The following is a 19461-nucleotide window of genomic DNA, read 5'->3' on the forward strand; positions in this document are numbered from 1 at the left end:
GTATTTGGCAGTGGACAGCCGCGTGTATTTTGGTGGTGAGAGTGCTTGTTTGGGACGGGTGCTTGTCATAGCTGCCAAGTTATCCCTTTTTTAAAGGGATTTTCCCTTATGCTGAATAGGCTTCCTCACGAGAAAAGGGAAAACTTGGCAGCTATGGTGCTTGTTGACCCCCTTTTCATTCCCCTCCCCCAACCCTCCCTGGGCAAGCGTCGTATGTGTGTTCCTCGTTGTGTGATAGCGCTTCGTTGGGCGGGTGCCTTTTGGAATTCCCCCCTCTCCAATTTTAAGGGAGAGGCTTATATTTAGGTATTGTCTTTTTTTCTTTTTCCTCCTTGAATTTTAAAGGTGTGGCTTATATTCAGGTGCAGCTTATTATTCGGGCCAATGCAGTATGAACTGAATTGAATTCCCTCACCTCACAAGCCATGGCCAGAAAAGGTGCGAGAACAATTAGAAATTCCCAATTAGCAAGACCGCAATCCAGTCAGAGTTACACACTTGTAGATCTTGTTGATTTCAAAAGGGTAGTTAAGTACTTGCTCTTTTACTGAAACCATTGGGGCCTACAACTTTCCAGGTGTTTTGCCATACTGAATTTCTGCAGATGCATTACTAGATACACTATTTGTAGAAGGGCGGGCGGATTTTCTTTGTCTGTTTTCTAAACTATTTAGAAGCAAGAGTTGTTTTTAAAAGTTTATGGGTGGTATCCAAGAGTGCAACGCTAACCACATCTACTCAGAACTAAATCTTATTGAATTCAGTGGGACATACTCCCAGGAAAGTGGAGTTTGGTCAGAGTAGACCCATTAAAGTCAAATGACTTCAATTACCTAAACCCATAAATTTCAATATGACTATTTGGAATTGCCTCTAGGAGACGACTCCATATTTTACTTATTCCGTTTGTAATTATTGTAACTCTTATCCTGTTGTATTGTGAAAAACTTTAATAAAGATCTTGTTGGGGGCGAAATGGGTCTATTCAGAGACATCACCCTACATGTTCCAGCCGCTGACCTGAAAACAAAAGCTCTTGGTTTGGTCATGTCTTCCCCCAAACCACTAATGGCCCTGGCTCTCCCAAAGTCAGCACTTGGGAACCACATGGTGGAATACTGGAATGACTACCTATTACCTATACATCGTCCTCTTGTTCCCATTTCACCTCCATAGGTTCTCAGTCTGTGCATGAGAAAGCACCTCTGGTGAAAGCCTTGCTTTTGGCTGGACCCGAAGGAGTCGGGAAAAAGATGCTTATTCATGCTCTCTGCACTGAAACGGGAGCCAACCTCTTCAATTTGTCTGCAGCTAATATTGCTGGCAAATACCCTGGCAAGGCTGGTCTGCAAATGATGTTGCACATAGTGTTTAAGGTAGGAACACAAAGATCCTCTCATTTTAATTTTCTCTGCAAATTTATATAAAACTGTATTTTAGTTATACAGTAAGTATTCTATTCCATTTTCTAATAGGTGACTGATTGTGTATCTCATTTTGATTCATTGCTATAATAATACAATAATACATTAGGGAAGTTTTATTCTGTTTTTAGTCCTCTGTTAGTAGCCACCCAGAGTGGCTGGGGAAATCCAGCCAGATGGGTGGGGTATAAATAATAAAATTATTGTTGTTATTATCTATATATATAAAAATGTAGGCATTGCGCCCGCAGAGCTCACAGCCTTTCTCCGTAACCACTGAACCAAATTGCATCAAATTAGGACAAAGCGTACCTTGCCCATCAGTGAGGGATCTGGCATAATTTTTTTTCCAAAAAAGCACAACTTTCATACCTTAAATAGTGATTAAACGCAAAAAAGGCGGAGCACAAATTAGACATCACCAGCAAAAGCTCTGAAGCCTCCAGCAGCAACCAGTAGAACACTGTCACAAGCAAAAGCTCTGAAGGGCGGCACCAGATAATGACATAATCAACCAAGCAACTGAAACCACCAGGGCGGCCATTACCAGACCCCTAGACCCCTGCCAGGCTGCTAGGCCCCCACTAGGCCCGGGGGGGGGGAAGAGGACGAGCGCCCGGATTGCAGGCCGCAGCATGGCCTTTGTTTTATGTAGGCCCCTGCCAGGCTGCCAGGCCCCCACTAGGCTCCGGGGGGGGGAGCATTTTTTTGTTTTTATATTGTAAACTGCCCTGTGAGCCTCAGATGAAGGGTGAGCAACCATCCCCTAAGCTGAACTGATAGGCTTTCTAAATAAAAATGATGGGCATGTGAAGCTGATGGAATTAGATGTGGGGACCAAGGAGGCCCAGAGCTTCGTCCTCAACTCCGTGTTTACATCAGGGGCCTCTGGTGGAAGAGGGGAGCTCTGTGGCAAAGCAAGGCAGAACTCACGCTGGGTGCAGGGCAGACTGAGACAAGGCAAGAGCGAAAAGGGTCTGAGCTGAACTCAGGGCTCAGGCTGTTTTCTAGGAACACAGAGCTTCAACGTTACTTTAGCAAGGAACAAATGTGACCTCTCCCCCAGCCCTGTATAGCAGCCACATCTAATGGTTAGCACCACCTGTACTTCAGTACTTCAGGTGCTAAAGGGACTCAGCCCTCTCCAGCAGTCTCCTAGAGTGGTAGAGCAGGGGAGACTCTAGCCTCACTGGTTCTTCAGTAGAGTCCAAGGGTAGTAGAGCCACATCATCTGGGCAGAGGGATGCTGGTCTCACAGGCGTGTCAGGTAGCAGCATTTCTGCATGCCCCACCCCTTCCAAATTGGAGTCCTCAGCTCCATCACTTGAAAAGGAATTGGATCCCTGGTTCCTGACAGAAACCTCCGCCCTCCCACCATTGCAGATTAGGACTTAGAATTGCCCAGAATGTGTTTTTGAAACTTTTCAAAGGCGGTTAGTTAGCAATATTATGGCTGCTGTTCAAGAACTAATAGAATCATAGTATTGTAGAGTTTGAAGGGACCCCGGGGGTCACTGACTCCATCCCCCTGCAGTGCAGGAATCTCAGCTAAAGCATCCACGACAGATGGCCTTCCAACCTCTGCTTTAAAACTTCCAGGAAGGAGAGTCCACCACCTCCAGAGGGAGACCATTCCACTGATGAACAGCTATTACCATCAGAAATTCATTCCTGGAGTTTAGTCGGAAACTCCTTTCTAGTAACTTGAAGCCATTGGTTCAAGTCCTACCCTCCAGAGTAGGAGAAAACAAGCTTGCTTTATCTTCCATGTGACAGCCCTTTAGGTATTTGAAGGTGGCTATCATATCTCCTCTCAGTCTCCTCTTTTCCAAACTAAACAGACCCTGCTCCTTCAACCATTCCTCATAAGGCTTGGTTTCCAGACCCTTGTTCCTCTTGGTCACTGTCCTCTGCAGAACTGGACACCTTGGCTGTGTGGAACAAGTTTTGCAGCCTTTTAGCCAGTGTGTGGTAACTTTCGTTGCACACTTTGCTTGTCATTCATTGATAATGAACTAGCTGGCCTGGTCACACATTGCTGTGGGTCATCCCTATGATTCCCCCCACCCTGTCCCGATCCGTGACGTATCCCGCCCCTCCTCCCTCCTGACCTGCTCAAGTGCTGATCAGGTTCTCTGGCGTCCAAGACCTCTCCCTCCACAGAGCTCTGGCATGACGTTCCTGGCCTCCCCTGGGGGTGCTCTGAGCTCCCTGCATCCCTAACCCCTTGCATTGCCTCTCCGGGCTCTCTGCTGATCCCTGGGGGTCCCCTGACAGTTAACCAACTGATTAGCATATTGATTAAATGTAAATACATTTTACTGTCTGGTAACAGTAAAATAATAAAATAATGATTGTCTTTGTCTCCCTGGGTTTTGGGAGGGAGGCACTGACCCTCGGAGTTTGGGAAATTGACATATTACTTGTAATTTGCTGATTCTTCCAGAGAGATCGGGCACTGGAAGTTCTACAGTGATGTGTGCAGAATTATCACAGGTGATTATAATCATCTGGTTTTCAGCTGGCCATACTAGTTAGCATACTAGCTAAATTTAATTTAAACAGAATTGTAGAAGGCACTCATTACTTCCCCAGTCAAAGGTAGGTTTACATTATCTTGAGATGCAAGTATAGTTGTACCTTGGTTCTCAAACACTCTGGTACCGGGTACTTGCATGCTTTGGCTTCTGAATGCCGCAAACCCGGAAGTAAGTGTTCCGGTTCACGAGCGTTTTTCGGAAGCCAAACACCCGACGTTGCTTCCGGTTGAGTGCAGGAAGCTCCTACAGCGAATTGGAAGCTGCGCCTTGGTTTTCGAACTGTTTCGGGAGTCGAACGGACTCCCGGAATGGGTTAAGTTTGAGAACCAAGGTACTACTATATATTTACATAGGAATGACTTAGTTAATGTCACTATTTTATAAAAGCTGAGTAAACAAACAAGTATAGCATTCATATTGTGTTAGTGACCAGGCCAATGACATTGGAAAATAGGTATATATTATGCTGAAGCAAATGTAACAGATATCTTATAAGCATCAAGTAGAAAGGAACAGATCCAAAGAATAAATCTTGAGTTAATATCTGTATAAGCAGATAATTAGACTTGCCTTTTAACTTCATGATAACTTGTAATCCTTTTGGTTTTTTTCTGACCATGTATTTGTAATGTATCTAGTAGTAGTAGAAAAATAATTTGAATAATTGCAATTATCAGCATTTGATGAATTAGGGTCTGCCAATTGAACACTTACACTACAATACACCCAGAATTTCTGAGTATAAATGTTATTATTGTGAATATTGAGCAAAGCACGAGATAATTCTCTGCTTAAAAGCATTATTATATGGTTATTTGGTTTCCGAGTCTCGTTTTGGCTGATATCGCTGGATGTGTAAAGTATTTCTATGCAACCTTGAGATAAAGTCAGTTTAAAAATATAACATTAAGAAATAGCCTTGAGGCTACAAATTGCTCACACATAATAGAAGCCTCAAACAGCTGTATTTATTGCTACGGTACTTCGCTGTAATAGAAATAGACTGCAATCACAACATGAGAACAAGCAACAAAGGAATAAACTTCTGCTAACAAGCATTAAAGGGCTGGCTTACAGAACCCTTCCTGGAAACAAAGGCTGAACAGTTGAGAACAACAAGCTTCATCCATCATGAAAGGCTATCACAGTCTTCACTTAAAGCAGTATCAGAAAGGTTAAGGAGCCATCTGCTGGTAGCTGCAACAAAATGAAGAGCAAAGCACTCTAATAAAATTTCAATTATAAATTAATTGCATAGTCCATTTAATTATACATAGATTCAAACTACTCATGGATAATTCAAATGAAGTACTTTCATTGGAACATACAGTCTGCTACGTATCTGCCAACAATTTCAATTAGATACCAATGGATTGTGGATGTCTCATTTGGTTAAAAAATACAGCGGAACAGCAGAATCTTGATCAGATCAAGACAACAGAATACCCCTGTTCTACATATAGGCTAATCTGCTCATTAATAGTTAATTCTTCTAAACTAGGAAATAGAGGCCATCATATAAATGATTTATCCAGGGCCGTCTTAAGCACCTCTGGCGCCCTGGCACCGTGGTGCGACGGATCCCTCTGGCACCCCCCGGCGCCCCGTTTTCCAGCACGTCGGGCGGGAGGGCTCAGCGTGCAGCGCAGCTGCCAAGGGCGCTGCTGCGCGTCGGGCGGGCTTAGCGCACAGCACTGCTGCCGAGGGCGCTGCTGCGCGGCGGGCGGGCGGGCGCAGTTGCGTGGCGCCCCTCCCACCGGGCCAGCGCCGTGGCGCCCTGCGCCACCCAGCCTGGCCGTATAACCGGCTCTGGATTTATCTGTGTTAATATGAAGTGGGAACACTCCCTGTTTTGCTTTAGGTTATTTAACAGCAAAACAGACTAATATTCTAGGATCTGCACCTGTCTATTTAACAATATTGATTATACTATAGAAGCTTGTACAGCGTGTACAAGCTCCTTAGAAGAAATGTATTTTAAAAAGAAAAAAATGCAGAAGGAGAAGAAAAAATAGGAATTCCAAATTCACATAGTTTAAAAATCCATAATTTTAACTAGAATTATTAACAGAATAAATTGGTAGAATTATCAGTGAATTTATTATGTACTGGCTAAAGGGTGCCTTTTATAGTGTTCTTGGGTTCAGCAGGGTGAATGGGGTGTTAGGGAATACATTGTGCTCCTTCTGGGGTAGTTTGTCCACCTTTGGCCCCCACCCTCAGGAGCACTCAGCTCTCACCTGTGGCTCCTGACTCAGCAGGGGACCGCAGCCCCACTCCAGGAAAGGCCTTTGACTGGCTGGCTAAACCAGGTGAGGGTGGCTGGTGCATCTCACACTTCCGCTACATGCAAAGAGAGGCTCCAGTGGACTGAGCGGAGAAGCTCAAGGCGGCCGTTTCTGCACATTCTGTAGTGAGGGGCAGATGGGGATCATCATCCTGGGAAAGGAGCCCATCTAGGAGAAGAAAATCTCTGATCCTAAACCTCCACTACCTTGGGGCAGGGTATCTTTGGGATAAGAAAAGGCTATGGCAGAGGCCTCAGCACCCTTGGGTGACTTAATGATTGGCCAGGGGCGTAGGGAGGGGCAGCTGCCACCTCCATCAATAAAAATCAATAAAAATACAAAACTAACTGATGTTCTGCCCCCCCCCCAAAAAAAAACCAAGAGGCCTGCCCTCCCCCAACAAAAATCCTGGCTATGCCCATGGTCAAGGGTGCCGCGGGAGGGCCCTTCTCTCTCCCCCCTTCCTCACATCAGCCATCCTTCCTTCATATCTGCAAATCTCTCTCTGTCTTTATCCCTCTTTCTCTCTCTTTCCCTGGCCCAGCCCGAATCCTGCTCCTGCTCCTCTCTGCCTTCCAATCCCATCCAGATTCCTTCTCTTCCTCCTCAGCAGCCGAAAGAGCCCCATTTGAAAGTAGTTCCCTTGGCTGTGACTCCTTTGCCTGAAGGAGATACAGGCACAAGGAAGCCCCCATGCCTGGAACATGGAGATAAGTCAAGATGAATAACTCTTGTCTTTACTTAGCCTAACTGGTATGTTGAAGTGTTATGACATGAAACTCTTTCACCTCTCAGGTCGCCAAACAACTACAACCATCAGTCATATGGATTGGAGACGCAGAGAAAACTTTCTACAAGAAGGTGCCTAAAGCTGAAAAGCAGGTGAATCCAGTTTTTCATACTATAGTAGCAGAATCCCAGCATCACAAGACTGAGTGGCTAGTCTTTGTCTTTCCTTTCCTTTTTTAATGTATTGAAGCACACAATGAGGTTGGTATTCAGTCATCTCACTGCATGCATAACCTAATGCTGTTGTCATGCAGGTGCCAGAAAATGAGGAATCCAAAACAGAGCATATTGTTTATCAGAACCATGTATTTTTTGTGTAAGAACACAAGAACCCTGAGGCATCAGGCCAGTGGCCAATCTTGTATGCTTTTTTGTGTTTTGGTATTGTAAACTAGCCTGTGATCTTTGGATGAAGGGCAGTCTAGAAATTCCATCATCCTCATCCTCATAGTCCAGCATCTTATCCCCCGGGGGCCAACCGGAGGCCAGTGCCACCCTCCCCACTTGGGATTCTCAGCAGCTGGTATTCCTTGGCATGCTCCCTCTGACCGGGGGAGGGGGGGGTGGAGCAGAGCCCTGGTGGCTGGGAGCCCCGGACTGCCTCATCCTCCATGGGTTGGTCACGAAACATATGCTAATTTCTGGCTTAGACAGAATTCTTCCCTGGGCACCATGGAAATGGAAAAACCAAATCATTTTAAAAGGCAAAAAGAAGAGTCGAGTTTTAAAGTAAAGGTGACGGTGACTTTATGGAGAACATGGAAACCAAATTTTCAGTTTTGTATTGATGTTAGAATCTGAATTCATTTTTTTTACTTTTTGGAAATCAGTTACATATAAGATGCTCAAATGTGAACAAAAGACTTGAGTCTTGAAGAAGCACAGATGTATCAAGTTTCAGATCTTGAAACTCTTATCTGCTCATTAGTATGACTTATTAGTGAAATATTAGTTGAAAAGAAGCTTTAATCTTATAGGGGTTATCCCTTGATTTTAGTTCTGAATTTGGTTGTTCCCAGGTGTAACTACAGAGACATATGAGATAAGCTTTTCCAAAATTGCATGCAAATGTTGAATCTGGCTAGGAGGCAACTGGTGCCCTCTACTGGTTAAAGTTGGCATAAACAGCTTGGCACACTAATCTCATGGAATAAAGCTGCACGTGCTATTGGGCCAATGTTCTTCCACAAACCATAGCTGTCAACCCCCAGATTTGAAGATAAGGAATAGCCCCTATGGGGCTGTCAACACCCAGATATGAAATTAAGGGCGCTGAATAAGGGAATTTCCAGCAAAAAAAGGGAATGCTTCCATGTACTCTTATAGCAACAGAAATTACTCCATTAAATGTTTTGTATGTCATACCCTAAAGTGAAAGAGTCCGCTAATCTCAAACAGTTCCAGATAAACACTTAAACTGACCAAGCTTGTGTGTGTAAACGTTTGAAGGTTCATAGAAGGCCAAGTCAAAATGAAGCACATTGATTTCAAAGGGAGAATTTAACAAATGATTAAATCCCAACCATCAATATTAGTGAACACAATAAGTGTTAATAAGTTGGCTGAGTTGTTAAAGCTGTCCATTAAAGTTGTTAAAGAGTCCATTCAGTGGTGGCCGTGTTATATGCAAGAATAGCCCATCTAGCCCAGCATTCTGTTCTCACAGTGACCAAACAGGGAGCAGAACATGAGCACAAGAGCCCCCCCCTCTCCCCTCCCCCAGTTTCCACCAACTGGTATTTGGAAGCATGGCTGGCTCCAACCGTGGAAGTAGAGCAGGGGTAGCCTGGCTTGTAGCCATTGATGGCCCTCTCCCCCAAGGACTTGTCCTATCCTCCTTTAAAGTCATTCAAGTTGGTTGTTCCCTGTTTAGTTCCCTGTTTAGGGAAGCTTTTAATGTTTGATGGATTTCTGTATTTTAATATTTTGTTGGAAGCCGCCCAGAGTGGCTGGGGGAACCCGGCCAGATGGGCAGGGTATAAATAATAAATTATTATATTATATTATTATGGCTATCACTGCTGGGAAAGGGCATTTTGATCAGACATCCAGGAATAGCTTCTTCTTCCTGTTTTCAGAAGCTGCTGTTCAGAGTGCTGATTTACTGGGAACTAGTAAAGTCCTTACCCACTTCCTCCACTCCTTTCCATGGCAGTTAATTCAATTTGAAATATTGAAAAGGGGGGATTAATTAGTTGAATGAATATACATATAGCACTGTAAGAGATGAAGATGGGCGAAACATCATTCTGTACCTTATGAGATGCTGCTCTAATGAGGCCCCTAACGTTAGGCAGGGTTTTCTGGCGTATGGGGGCTCCTGCTTGAAGGGGGAACCTTTCAAATCCCCTGAATGTGAATGGATAACCCTTACTCCAGTCCCAATCCTGGACAGAATACCAAAGCACCATCCAATTAATTACTAGTTGTTGTTTAGTCGTTTCGGGCTGATTTCCTTAAGAATTGATGGTCCAACTCTCACTTCCATACATCACTACTGGGAAAACCATAGCTTTAACTATACGGACCTTTGTTGGCAAGGTGATGTCTCTGCTTTTTAAGGTTTGTCATTGCTTTTCTCCCAAGAAGCAGGCGTCTTTTAATTTTGTGACTGCTGTCACCATCTGCAGTGATCAAGGAGCCCAAGAAAGTAAAATTTCTCACTGCCTCCATTTCTTCCCCTTCTATTTGCCAGGAGGTGATGGGACCAGTGGCCATGATCTTAGTTTTTCTGATGTTGAGCTTCAGACCGTATTTTGTGCTCTCCTCTTTCACCCTCATTAAAAGGTTCTTTAATTCCGCCTCACTTTCTGCCATCAAGGTTGTGTCATCAGCATATCTGAGGTTGTTGATATTTCTTCCGGCAATCTTAATTCCGGTTTGGGATTCATCTAGTCCAGCCTTTCGCATGATGAATTCTGCATACAAATTAAATAAGTTAAATTACTAGTACATCTATCAAATTTAGTTGCAGCATTTACAAACTTGCAATTAATTTAAACCAAAAACTAGCTTCAGAGTTGTGCTTTGAAAATAACTGTTTCTTTGGCATGGACAGGAGGACCCATGCTAAAGATTAGTGCTGTACTTTGAGTCCTGAGTTCTAGCCTTGAAATCTTGTTACACAAGACTTCTCCCTATCTAAGCCAAGTTTTCCACAGATGCCGCAGAGATAAAGTGTATTCTTTTGTGGATTGAGTATTTTTTATTCCTAAGTATGCCACAGTATTTTAACTTAACAGTTACATATGGGTCCCACTTAGCGAACACAATGTGTTTCCTGGAAATCGTTCATTGGGTGAGTGTTCACATAACGAGTCCACAATTTCCATTACCGCATTTCCTATTGAAATATTTCCAATCCGGGATTTGTCTGATCTCTTCCCTGCCCCGCTCTCTTAATGATTTCTTCCCGAAATGGCTTCAGCCAATCCACAAGAGAGAGGTAAGGGGGGGGAATGTCTGAGATCCCCCATTTATCCAATTTTTCCTCCTCTTTGGTTTGTCTGATCTGCCCCACCCTTTGATTTCTGCCTGAAAATGGCTGTCGCTGGCCAGCAAAGCACAAAAAAAAGGAATTCATCCGCTTGGATAAGTGAATCTGTGGGGCATAGAGTGAGGTTTGGGCATAATTCTCTTAAGTGATAAGTGAAGTTTCAGATAGTGAGTGTGCAGATAGCAGGACCTGTGTGTAATTGGTATGGGAATGATTCCATAACTTAAAAACTGTACCTGTTTATACGCTCTTTCTTGTTACATTAATAGCTTTCTTCCAAAGTGATGATCCATCAGGAAATAGGCTGCTGGAGTAGCAGCATATGTTTTACTGTAACATTTGAACATCACAATAATGATGTAAGAACATTACTTTGATACTGTCGCTAGATACAGTGCAGCTCAGCAGATATATAAATAGAACAACTAGCAATTATTCCAAGAATATTAACCTTAGTTTTAGCAGAGTTTTTAATTTGTAGATTCAGCAAGGCTGGGTCTGAACCTGTAAATGAGCCTGAGCAAGAAAAGGAAGGACAGAATCACCATGACAAAGCCTAGCAAATATGTCACATATTTGTGCTATGAAGATTGAACAAGCTACTCAAAAAAGCTTTTGCTTTACTGTACAGTGGAACCTCGGTTTATGAACACCTCGGTTTATGAATTTTCGGTTTATGAACGCCGCGGACCCATCTGGAACGGATTAATTCACTTTCCATTACTTTTAATGGGAAAGTTTGCTTCAGTTTATGAACGCTTCAGTTTATGAACAGACTTCTGGAACCAATTACACCCATGTTTCAGTTTATGAACGCTTCAGTTTAAGTACTCCGCGGACCCGTCTGGAACGGATTAATCCACTTTCCATTACTTTCAATGGGAAAGTTCACTTCAGTTTATGAACGGTTACTCCGCGGACCGTCTGGAACGGATTAATCCACTTTCCATTACTTTCAATGGGAAAGTTCGCTTCAGTTTATGAACGCTTCAGTTTATGAACAGACTTCCGGAACCAATTGTGTTCATAAACCGAGGTACCACTGTAATCAAAGCAGGTCCTGCCAAATAGAATTGACTATTCCTGCAAATATATGAGAAGTCTAATACCAAGTTATGCCTTCATAATCATAAAATCAAGTGAGTTTGTTCTGAAATCGTATATTGGTCCAAATAAAAGTTTCACATATCATACCTACTGCTATCTAACATTTTACTTACTTGTATTTGATCTGGAAGTTGGAACCCAGACGACTGAAAAAGCAACTTCCTAAAATTTTGAAAACCCTGAAAATTGAAGACAGAGTATTGATAGTAGGAACCAGTAAGCGTCCCTTTGATGCAGACCTCAAACCCTTTTGCAGAGTTTACAAGAAAATCATTCTGGTTCCAAGGCCAGACTACGCATCAAGATTTGGCAAGTATCTGAAAACGTGGTGAATATGCTATTTACATAAAGCTAATTTATGCAGACATGCTCAAAACATTATATTAAATGGGCTATCAGAAATGCATTCTAGACCAAGTTAGTTGCAGTGTGTGTGGTGCCCAGAAGAGTTTCTCTGAGTTGAAAATGTGTCTATGGGCACAAAATGATTGGTGGCCCCTGGACTATGTATTATAATATATCCCCCTCCAAAAAACACCATCAGGAGTGGTAGACTATACAGTAGTCGGCTGCACAGTAAAAGTCAGCCGTTGGCTTGTTTCACTAAATCAAAGTTAATATGAGCTACAGTTTGTCTGTGTTCAGACGTAGCAAGTCACCACCATTAATTGAAACAGAAGTGAAAGTTTCTGATCTCCCGAGGAGACAAGGAAAGAAGTGTTTCCCAAAGTGGGCAATACTGTCCCCTGGGAGGCGCTGGAACGATCCAGGAGGGCGGCTGGAGCCTCGGGTGCAATGGAGGGCATTGGATAATGGATAATAATAACAACGGGCTGGTAGAAGAAAGAAAGAAGAAAATTTTGAAAAACTGTTTCATCTGTTGTGTAAGGACACTTCCTGCCAGTGGGGTGCTGTTGCGGGATGAGATCCCTCCCCTGGATCTGGTGCTTGTGTCCAAGGCAAGAGGTTTTCCTGGGCTTGGATGAACCCTTTTCGTCTTCACTCAGCCTGGGAAGTGGATCATAGCTTGCCTGACTATTTGGCAGGCGGGCTGCAACACCGAACCTGCCCTGCCCCTGGGGTGGGTTGGACTGAGCACAGGGGGGCGATGAGTTGTGTGTCTGTAAGCCAAATAAGAGTGACGCAGGTGGTGCTGTGGTCTAAACCACAGAGCCTAGGGTTTGTCGATCAGAAGATCAGCGGTTCGAATCCCCGTGACGGGGTGAGCTCCCGTTGCTCGGTCCCAGCTCCTGCCCACCTAGCAGTTCGAAAGCACGTCAAAGTTCAAGTAGCTAAATAGGTACCGCTCCGGCGGGAAGGTAAATGCCGTTTCTGTGTGCTGCTCTGGTTCACCAGAAGCGGCTTAGTCATGCTGGCCACATGACCCGGAAGCTGTCTGCGGACAAACGCTGACTCCCTCGGCCTATAGAGCGAGATGAGTGTGCAACCCCAGAGTCGTCCGCAACTGGATCTAACAGTCAGGGGTCCCTTTACCTTTTTAAGACAAATAAATTTGGGGACCTCTGTCCTAAACCATTCTTTATGGTACATGCAAAGTCGGCCAAGGATTATATTTGGGGCATTTTTCTTTGTGCAGCATTTGCATACTGCTGCTAAGACTGATAACTCTCATACTGATGATTTGCCCTGGGATCTTAGTCAAATATGAAGAAATGGGTAGCCTTTCTCCAGGGTTTTAGGGGTGGTATAACTACAATTTATAGAACAGTGCTGTGGAGTTGCCACATAGTTGATCGCTTTCATTTTCAAAGCAAGCATATTTTAATATACCCTTGAGGACATTCTACAAAAATAATGCCACATGATACCAACTGAAATAAGCACAGTCAGAGCAGATTCCTAGCAGACATATGACCTGTGCTGAAGCAATTGTACTTTTACCTTTGGGGAGAGTTTTGCAGGATGAGTCAGTCCTGGGAATGATCTTGCACACAGATACATCCTGTATTGGTTTGTTTTAAAAAAAATTGCATCAGGATATGTGGAACCACAATTTTGCGATTAATTGTAGTGTCCATTCAGAGTCTTCTGAAGATACCTGCCTGGGATACCAGACATTCTAGTTGTTTCTTAAATTAGTAGACATGCAGTCAGATGCTTAAACTGATTATTGTGTCACCAGAGCTGCTACTGCTACACAAGCAGATTTCTGAGCATTCAGGTCATAACCTGGTTGTGTTTTATTATTGGACAGTTTTATGGAAACACATCATTGAGCAGAATGAAGGGGTGTTCTCCAAAAACCTGAACCTCAGCTGCCTGGCACAGGTTTCTGATGGTTACACTCAGGGACACATAGTAAAAGCAGTTCAATCCGTCTTAACGGAACGGCGCCTGATGCAGCTGAACAAGAAGCCACTGACTTCTGCTGAATTCCTGGTGTGCCTAGCCAGGCAAGATCCAGTTTACAAGGAGGAGGAAGAAACATACAAGGTAGTAGTGTTTGCCTGGTGATAATCCTTTTTGCCTTAATTAACTAGAATGACAGAGTTTTGCACAGCACTTTCAAAAGTATGGTTTGCCCCCAGGGTCTCAACATACATTTGGAGATATGCCTGATCCCTGTGATCTTTTGACCATCCTGATTTGTAGGGATAAAGACTCCGCAGCATCTTGGACACACTGACTGCATGTAGACACTACATTCCCCTACTGAGGTGCACTAGGGTGGTACAGTGGGGTCAATCCTGATAACCCACTGCATCCTGTACACAATATATGAATGAGCCTTTTGTTGACAAATTTGTTATACAGCTGTCCCGTATTTACAAAGAGTTAATCCCACTGAAGATGACCAAGCATGCACTGAAACCAGCTATCTAGCTTCTAGCCTATGTCTCATCAGTACATGTAGAAACATCATATTTTTTATTCTTTTATCACGTTTATAGTTTAGCTTTCTTCCAGCAACCTCTGATTCTCCTGAGTCCACATCTAGTCCACAGTCACATTTCAAATGAATATTTCTTCTATGGAATCAGGCACCCCACTTTAGAATAACAGAAGGACTTTCTATTATTACTCTACAAAACATGACATGCCTTACATGACATGCCTATGGTAAGAGTGCCTGTCCACAATGAGAAATAGCCATTACCCCAAGTTTGTTGAGATGAACACCCAATGAATTCATTCTGTCAATAAAGACCCGTCTCAAAAGCAGCCATTTCCTACTTCTTGAGATACCAGCAGTGTTTTAAGGCCAAAGTATTCCTATATACTGTAGTATTTGAAAACCAAGTGTTGCAAAATGATTTTAAAATTTTCTGTCACCTAATTGTAACCATTGCTCGCTTGCATCTACTTCATTTTTGTAAACAAAACAAAAAACAAAACAAAAACACTATTAAAATTCCTAGCTGACATTCCTTGTTTAATTTTTGTAAAAAGAAAAGAAAAGAAAATCAGGAAAGCCTCCGACAAACAGTTAACGATTTCCCCGCTCACTGAAATCAGATAACCCAACTCACTCACTCATCTTGCGACATTGCCAAATTTCAAAGAAGAGAATTTTCAACTACAGTTATATACCCTGGGAAATAGGGTTGATCACAGAGATTGTAATGCTATCATAACTATAGCAACTTAAGTACCACAGCTATGTATTCATGTTAATGAGCCACTTCAAGCAGATGATTGCTACTGTTCTCGTTATAATAGTGTTCTCAGGAGATCTAAAGATTCTGATGCCGCTTCTACATGAGCCCCCCACAATTAGGGTTCTTATCAGAAAAGGACTACCGCAGGCAGAAAAATACATGTTACTTGCCTACTTTCAAGATTCTAAAAAAATTATTTCCGTCTGATTCTATAGGCTTGGTATGCAAGGACTCCTTTGGGGAAAGCTCGAATCACGTCACTGACAGTGAAGGAAGATACCGGAAAGGGGAAAGGGAAGGGGAAAGACAAGGGGAAGGGGAAAGACAAGAAGAAGAAAGGGAAGAAGAAGTAGGAACGGTTGCTTGTTACTCAGCACAGCAAATAGCATTGTTACCTTGAAATCACAGCTCCCTGCTTGATATCCCAGAACAACCTATATCTAAAAATGTATAGAACAAGGCATCAGTGTGACGCTCAAATCCTCCAAGGAAAACTAGTGACCACTGAACTTTACTATTGCTACCTAGACTATTTCTTATAAACTCAGATAGGATAGCTGGAGTCTTACAAATGTATTATTAAATTTATGGTAATCTGCCTAAAAATGTAATTGTATATTTAGACGCTCGTTTTTTATCATTCCTTCTTCACGCTTCCCCCGTTGAATGTGCAGCTTAAACACACGCAAAGAAATCTCCATAGGGCTCCATTTCTCACTTTCCACCTTCTTCATCAGCCCACAAACAGCTGAGCAGTGAATGGGAAGTCCCAGAACTTGAAGAACTTGCCAGTGTAGAGAGAGGGAGAGCAGGATGCAGATATGAGAGGCACACGAATTCCCATTCCTTGGGCATGCAAGTTGGGGCAGGTAGGAACTCAGCTGAGCACTATGGGGATGCTTCTCTGTGTTATAGGTCGTAGATGTTTATGCCTGACAAAACTTTTTCAGCATCTGTATGTATCTGTACGCCTTGATGTATTAATTATACTTTTCAATAAAATGTTCAGAGCTCAAAAGGTTATGTTCTATTTTAATTTAACTTCATTTTCAAAACATGGTATCCAAACCACTGAACATAGATGATGAATTACAGGGGCCTGCTTGGGTCTCAGGTTCAACAGACTCCAGAACCAATGAGTCCAAATTTCAGAAACGTTTGGATTGACTGGAGTTAATAATATACAAAGCAAATGACTAGATGCACATCCAGTTTTCAATAATATCAAAAGATGCAACCAGTTCAAAATGTGACACTATGTATAACTTATGGGGGGGGGGGAATCTGTGGTTTCATTTTAACTGCACAAACAAATTCAAGATGAATGCTAGTTGCAAATCAGAATGAACACTCAATAAAGACCAGAACCGTCTGTGTAAGCTTTGGATGCTCAATAAACAGGTCATCTGGAGGAGCATTACTGAATGCCCTTCCATATAAATTTCCCCACCACACACAGAGAGAGAGAGAGAGCATGTCAGGACAAAGGCTAGACTAGAACCCTGCCTCCTGATGTCTCATTTTCTATGTGTGGAAAAGCACATGTCTGATTTCCCTCATTGACAGAGATCCAAACCCCGCCCCCTTGCACAAGTTTGGGCCAGGGGCTTAGGAAAGGATGGGTGGGGGATGTTCCGCCCCAGGTGCCATCATGGAGGGGGGTGACAAATTATCAAGGAACAATTACTGCCCTACTAGGGCGGTTCATTCAAAACTTAAAAAAAAAATGCCTGCTCCAAAGGTCTTATCTTACTACACTAGAGATTATATAGCTATATATGAAATTTCATGCATATCAGTTTATATCTTGACCCTCCTCCACAAAAATAGCTGTTTACTTGGCCGTTTTCCTATGTCATGAAGGCTGAAATTTCAATTCAGTGGAGCAGGGTCAAGATATTAACTGATATACATGAAATTTCAGATATAGCTATATAATCCCTAGTTTAGTAAGATAAGACCTTTGGAGCAGGTTTTGGGGGGTTTTTTGGTAAACCACTTTGCAGGTTTTTTAAAATAAATCTTATTAAATAAATAAACAATAAATATAAATAACTGCACAAACAAGGAGAAGGGGACGACAGAGGACAAGATGGTTGGACAGTGTTCTCGAAGCTACGAACATGAGTTTGACCAAACTGCGGGAGGCAGTGCAAGACAGGAGTGCCTGGCGTGCTATGGTCCATGGGGTCACGAAGAGTCGGACACGACTAAACAACAACAACAAAATATAAATAAAATAACACAAGCCAAAACACAATCCATCCTGTAGATTTAAGTATCTGCCCATAGTTGCCTACTTATTATCAGAGGCCCAGAATCCACATTCCTTTGTAAGAAAATATGAAATAATGTAAAACCATTTCATGGCAAAAAAAAAAAAATCAATTGGGGGGAGTTGACAAGAAATTTGCTGCACCGGGTACCACCTGACATTCCTACGCCTCTGGTTCCGGCATTTGTCTGTATTTGTTATGCTCACTTCCCTTTTCCAAGCAGTGAGAAGTTCAAGGATTTGTTTCCTTTGGAATGAGGGCATTGGAAGGTTTCTGGCATTTTATAATGTTTGTGCCTATTTACAAGTATACAGGTTGAGCATAGGTGGAGATACAGACTTTAACCGCTGCAACAGATACCTAGTTTGCTGCAGCCCAACTTAGGTCCAGCCCAACCCTTATTATCGTAACATAATATTCATTAGATGTCTTTCAAGTCAATACTGTGAGGAACTAGTCACGCCTCATGGGAGGAAGTTCTCACTACAGTGACGGGCGAAATGCAGAGCGCAAACCCTTTCCAGAAGACCTGAATGAACCTCAAGTGCCTCAAGAATCCAGGACCCAGGGTTTCAAAGGAAAAACTAGAGGCTTGTATTCGGCATGGAAGCAAAGTGGCGGCCAGTGCAATTGCACCAAGGCAGTGGAATCGCCTTTCACTAAAGGAGTTTTTGTATTAACAAGTTTCACTCCTATCTTCAAGAGCAGCACAAAAGTAAGTAACCCAAACGAGAGCTTTATTTTTGCATGCATTATGGAATCGAGATTCTGTGAGTTAAAAGCACCTGATACTGGTTTCCACCCAATCCCTCAGGATCCCAGTGCAAAACATTAAAGCGAGGGGTTGGTGGAGGCAGGAAAAAAACGCCACCTATAAGTTGCTGAGAACTCTGCTAGTGACCACAAAACCTAGGATTTTTTAAAGGGGTTGTATAGGACAGGCTTCACCAGTTTGGGACCAGCATCTGCCCAAGGATGTTGGTTGCTGCTGCCAGGCCAGTTTAATACCAATATGTGAGGGCACTATCATTTGAGAAACAGTATACAAATACTGTAGGGACCCAGGTGGCGCTGTGGTTAAACCACTGAGCCTAGGGCTTGCTGATCAGAAGGTCGGCGGTTCAAATCCCTGCGACGGGGTGAGCTCCCGTTGCTTGGTCCCAGCTCCTGCCAACCTAGCAGTTCGAAAGCACTTCAAAATGCAAGTAGATAAATAGGAACCGCTACAGCGGGAAGGTAAACGGCGTTTCCGAGTGCTGCTCTGGTTCGCCAGAAGTGGCTTTGTCATGCTGGCCACATGACCTGGAAGCTATACGCCGGCTCCCTCGGCCAATAATGCGAGATGAGCACGCAACCCCAGAGTCGGTCACGACTGGACCTAATGGTCAGGGGTCCCTTTACCTTTACCTTTTATACAAATACTGTACTGTAGAATAAAGGAAAGTGTTTTAAAACCACTATGCTTTGGGGGGAACCTGTGCCCCACCCCCAGATGTTGTTGAACTCCCAAGGCCCCCCCCATGACATGATGGGAGTTGTAGTCCATCAACATGTGGAGGGTCACAGACTCCATCACAGGCAGTCCAGGCAGTACCAAGAGCCATGGCAGCATGAGGGGCCCCCTTAAAATAGGACTGAAAACATCTGACGTCCTTCACTATGGAGAGGGACTTATTTTCCATTAAGATTTTGTAATGAAAACACTGGGTTACACTGACCCCCCCCCCCCATTTCATGAGGCAACTTTTAAGCAGGGCGTTGACCCCTCTGTTGTTCAAATATGAACCACCATGAGTACAATATTCTTTTTAAAAGGCTATGATTTAAAAGCAAATGTGGAAGGAAATTCACTGAAGAGCGTTTCAAAAGAGGCATGCTTTCGCCTTCCTTTTACTGATTGCTACTAAAGAAATTCCAGTGC

At 43.3% G+C, this 19461-nt stretch overlaps 1 protein-coding gene and 1 long non-coding RNA gene across 6 annotated transcripts in view; one reads left to right on the top strand and one right to left on the bottom strand.

Annotated features, from left to right (window-relative positions):
* DRC11 (dynein regulatory complex subunit 11) overlaps nt 1-16282 on the top strand; it is a 77211-nt gene extending 60929 nt beyond the window's left edge. For 3 of the 5 annotated variants that reach the window (XM_035139205.3, XM_088665466.1, XM_060282362.2), the window contains 5 exons: nt 1177-1376; nt 7048-7134; nt 11776-11953; nt 13860-14098; nt 15480-16282. In XM_035139205.3, coding sequence (XP_034995096.3) covers nt 1177-1376; nt 7048-7134; nt 11776-11953; nt 13860-14098; nt 15480-15617 — 842 coding nt within the window. In that variant the 3' untranslated portion in view covers nt 15618-16282. The remainder of the gene's footprint in view (nt 1-1176; nt 1377-7047; nt 7135-11775; nt 11954-13859; nt 14099-15479) is intronic. The other 2 variants (XM_088665500.1, XM_088665526.1) reach the window with 1 other exon arrangement.
* Nucleotides 4913-9996, bottom strand: LOC148687453 (uncharacterized). The gene is made up of 2 exons (XR_015948856.1): nt 9570-9996; nt 4913-5161 (listed from the first exon to the last, which is right to left on the bottom strand). It is a non-coding gene; the product is annotated as an uncharacterized LOC148687453 (long non-coding RNA).
* Nucleotides 16283-19461: the final 3179 nt, after the last annotated feature.

Source organism: Zootoca vivipara, chromosome 1 (genome assembly GCF_965207765.1).
Source record: "Zootoca vivipara chromosome 1, rZooViv2.hap1.1, whole genome shotgun sequence".
In the NCBI taxonomy this organism is placed as follows: domain Eukaryota; kingdom Metazoa; phylum Chordata; class Lepidosauria; order Squamata; family Lacertidae; genus Zootoca; species Zootoca vivipara.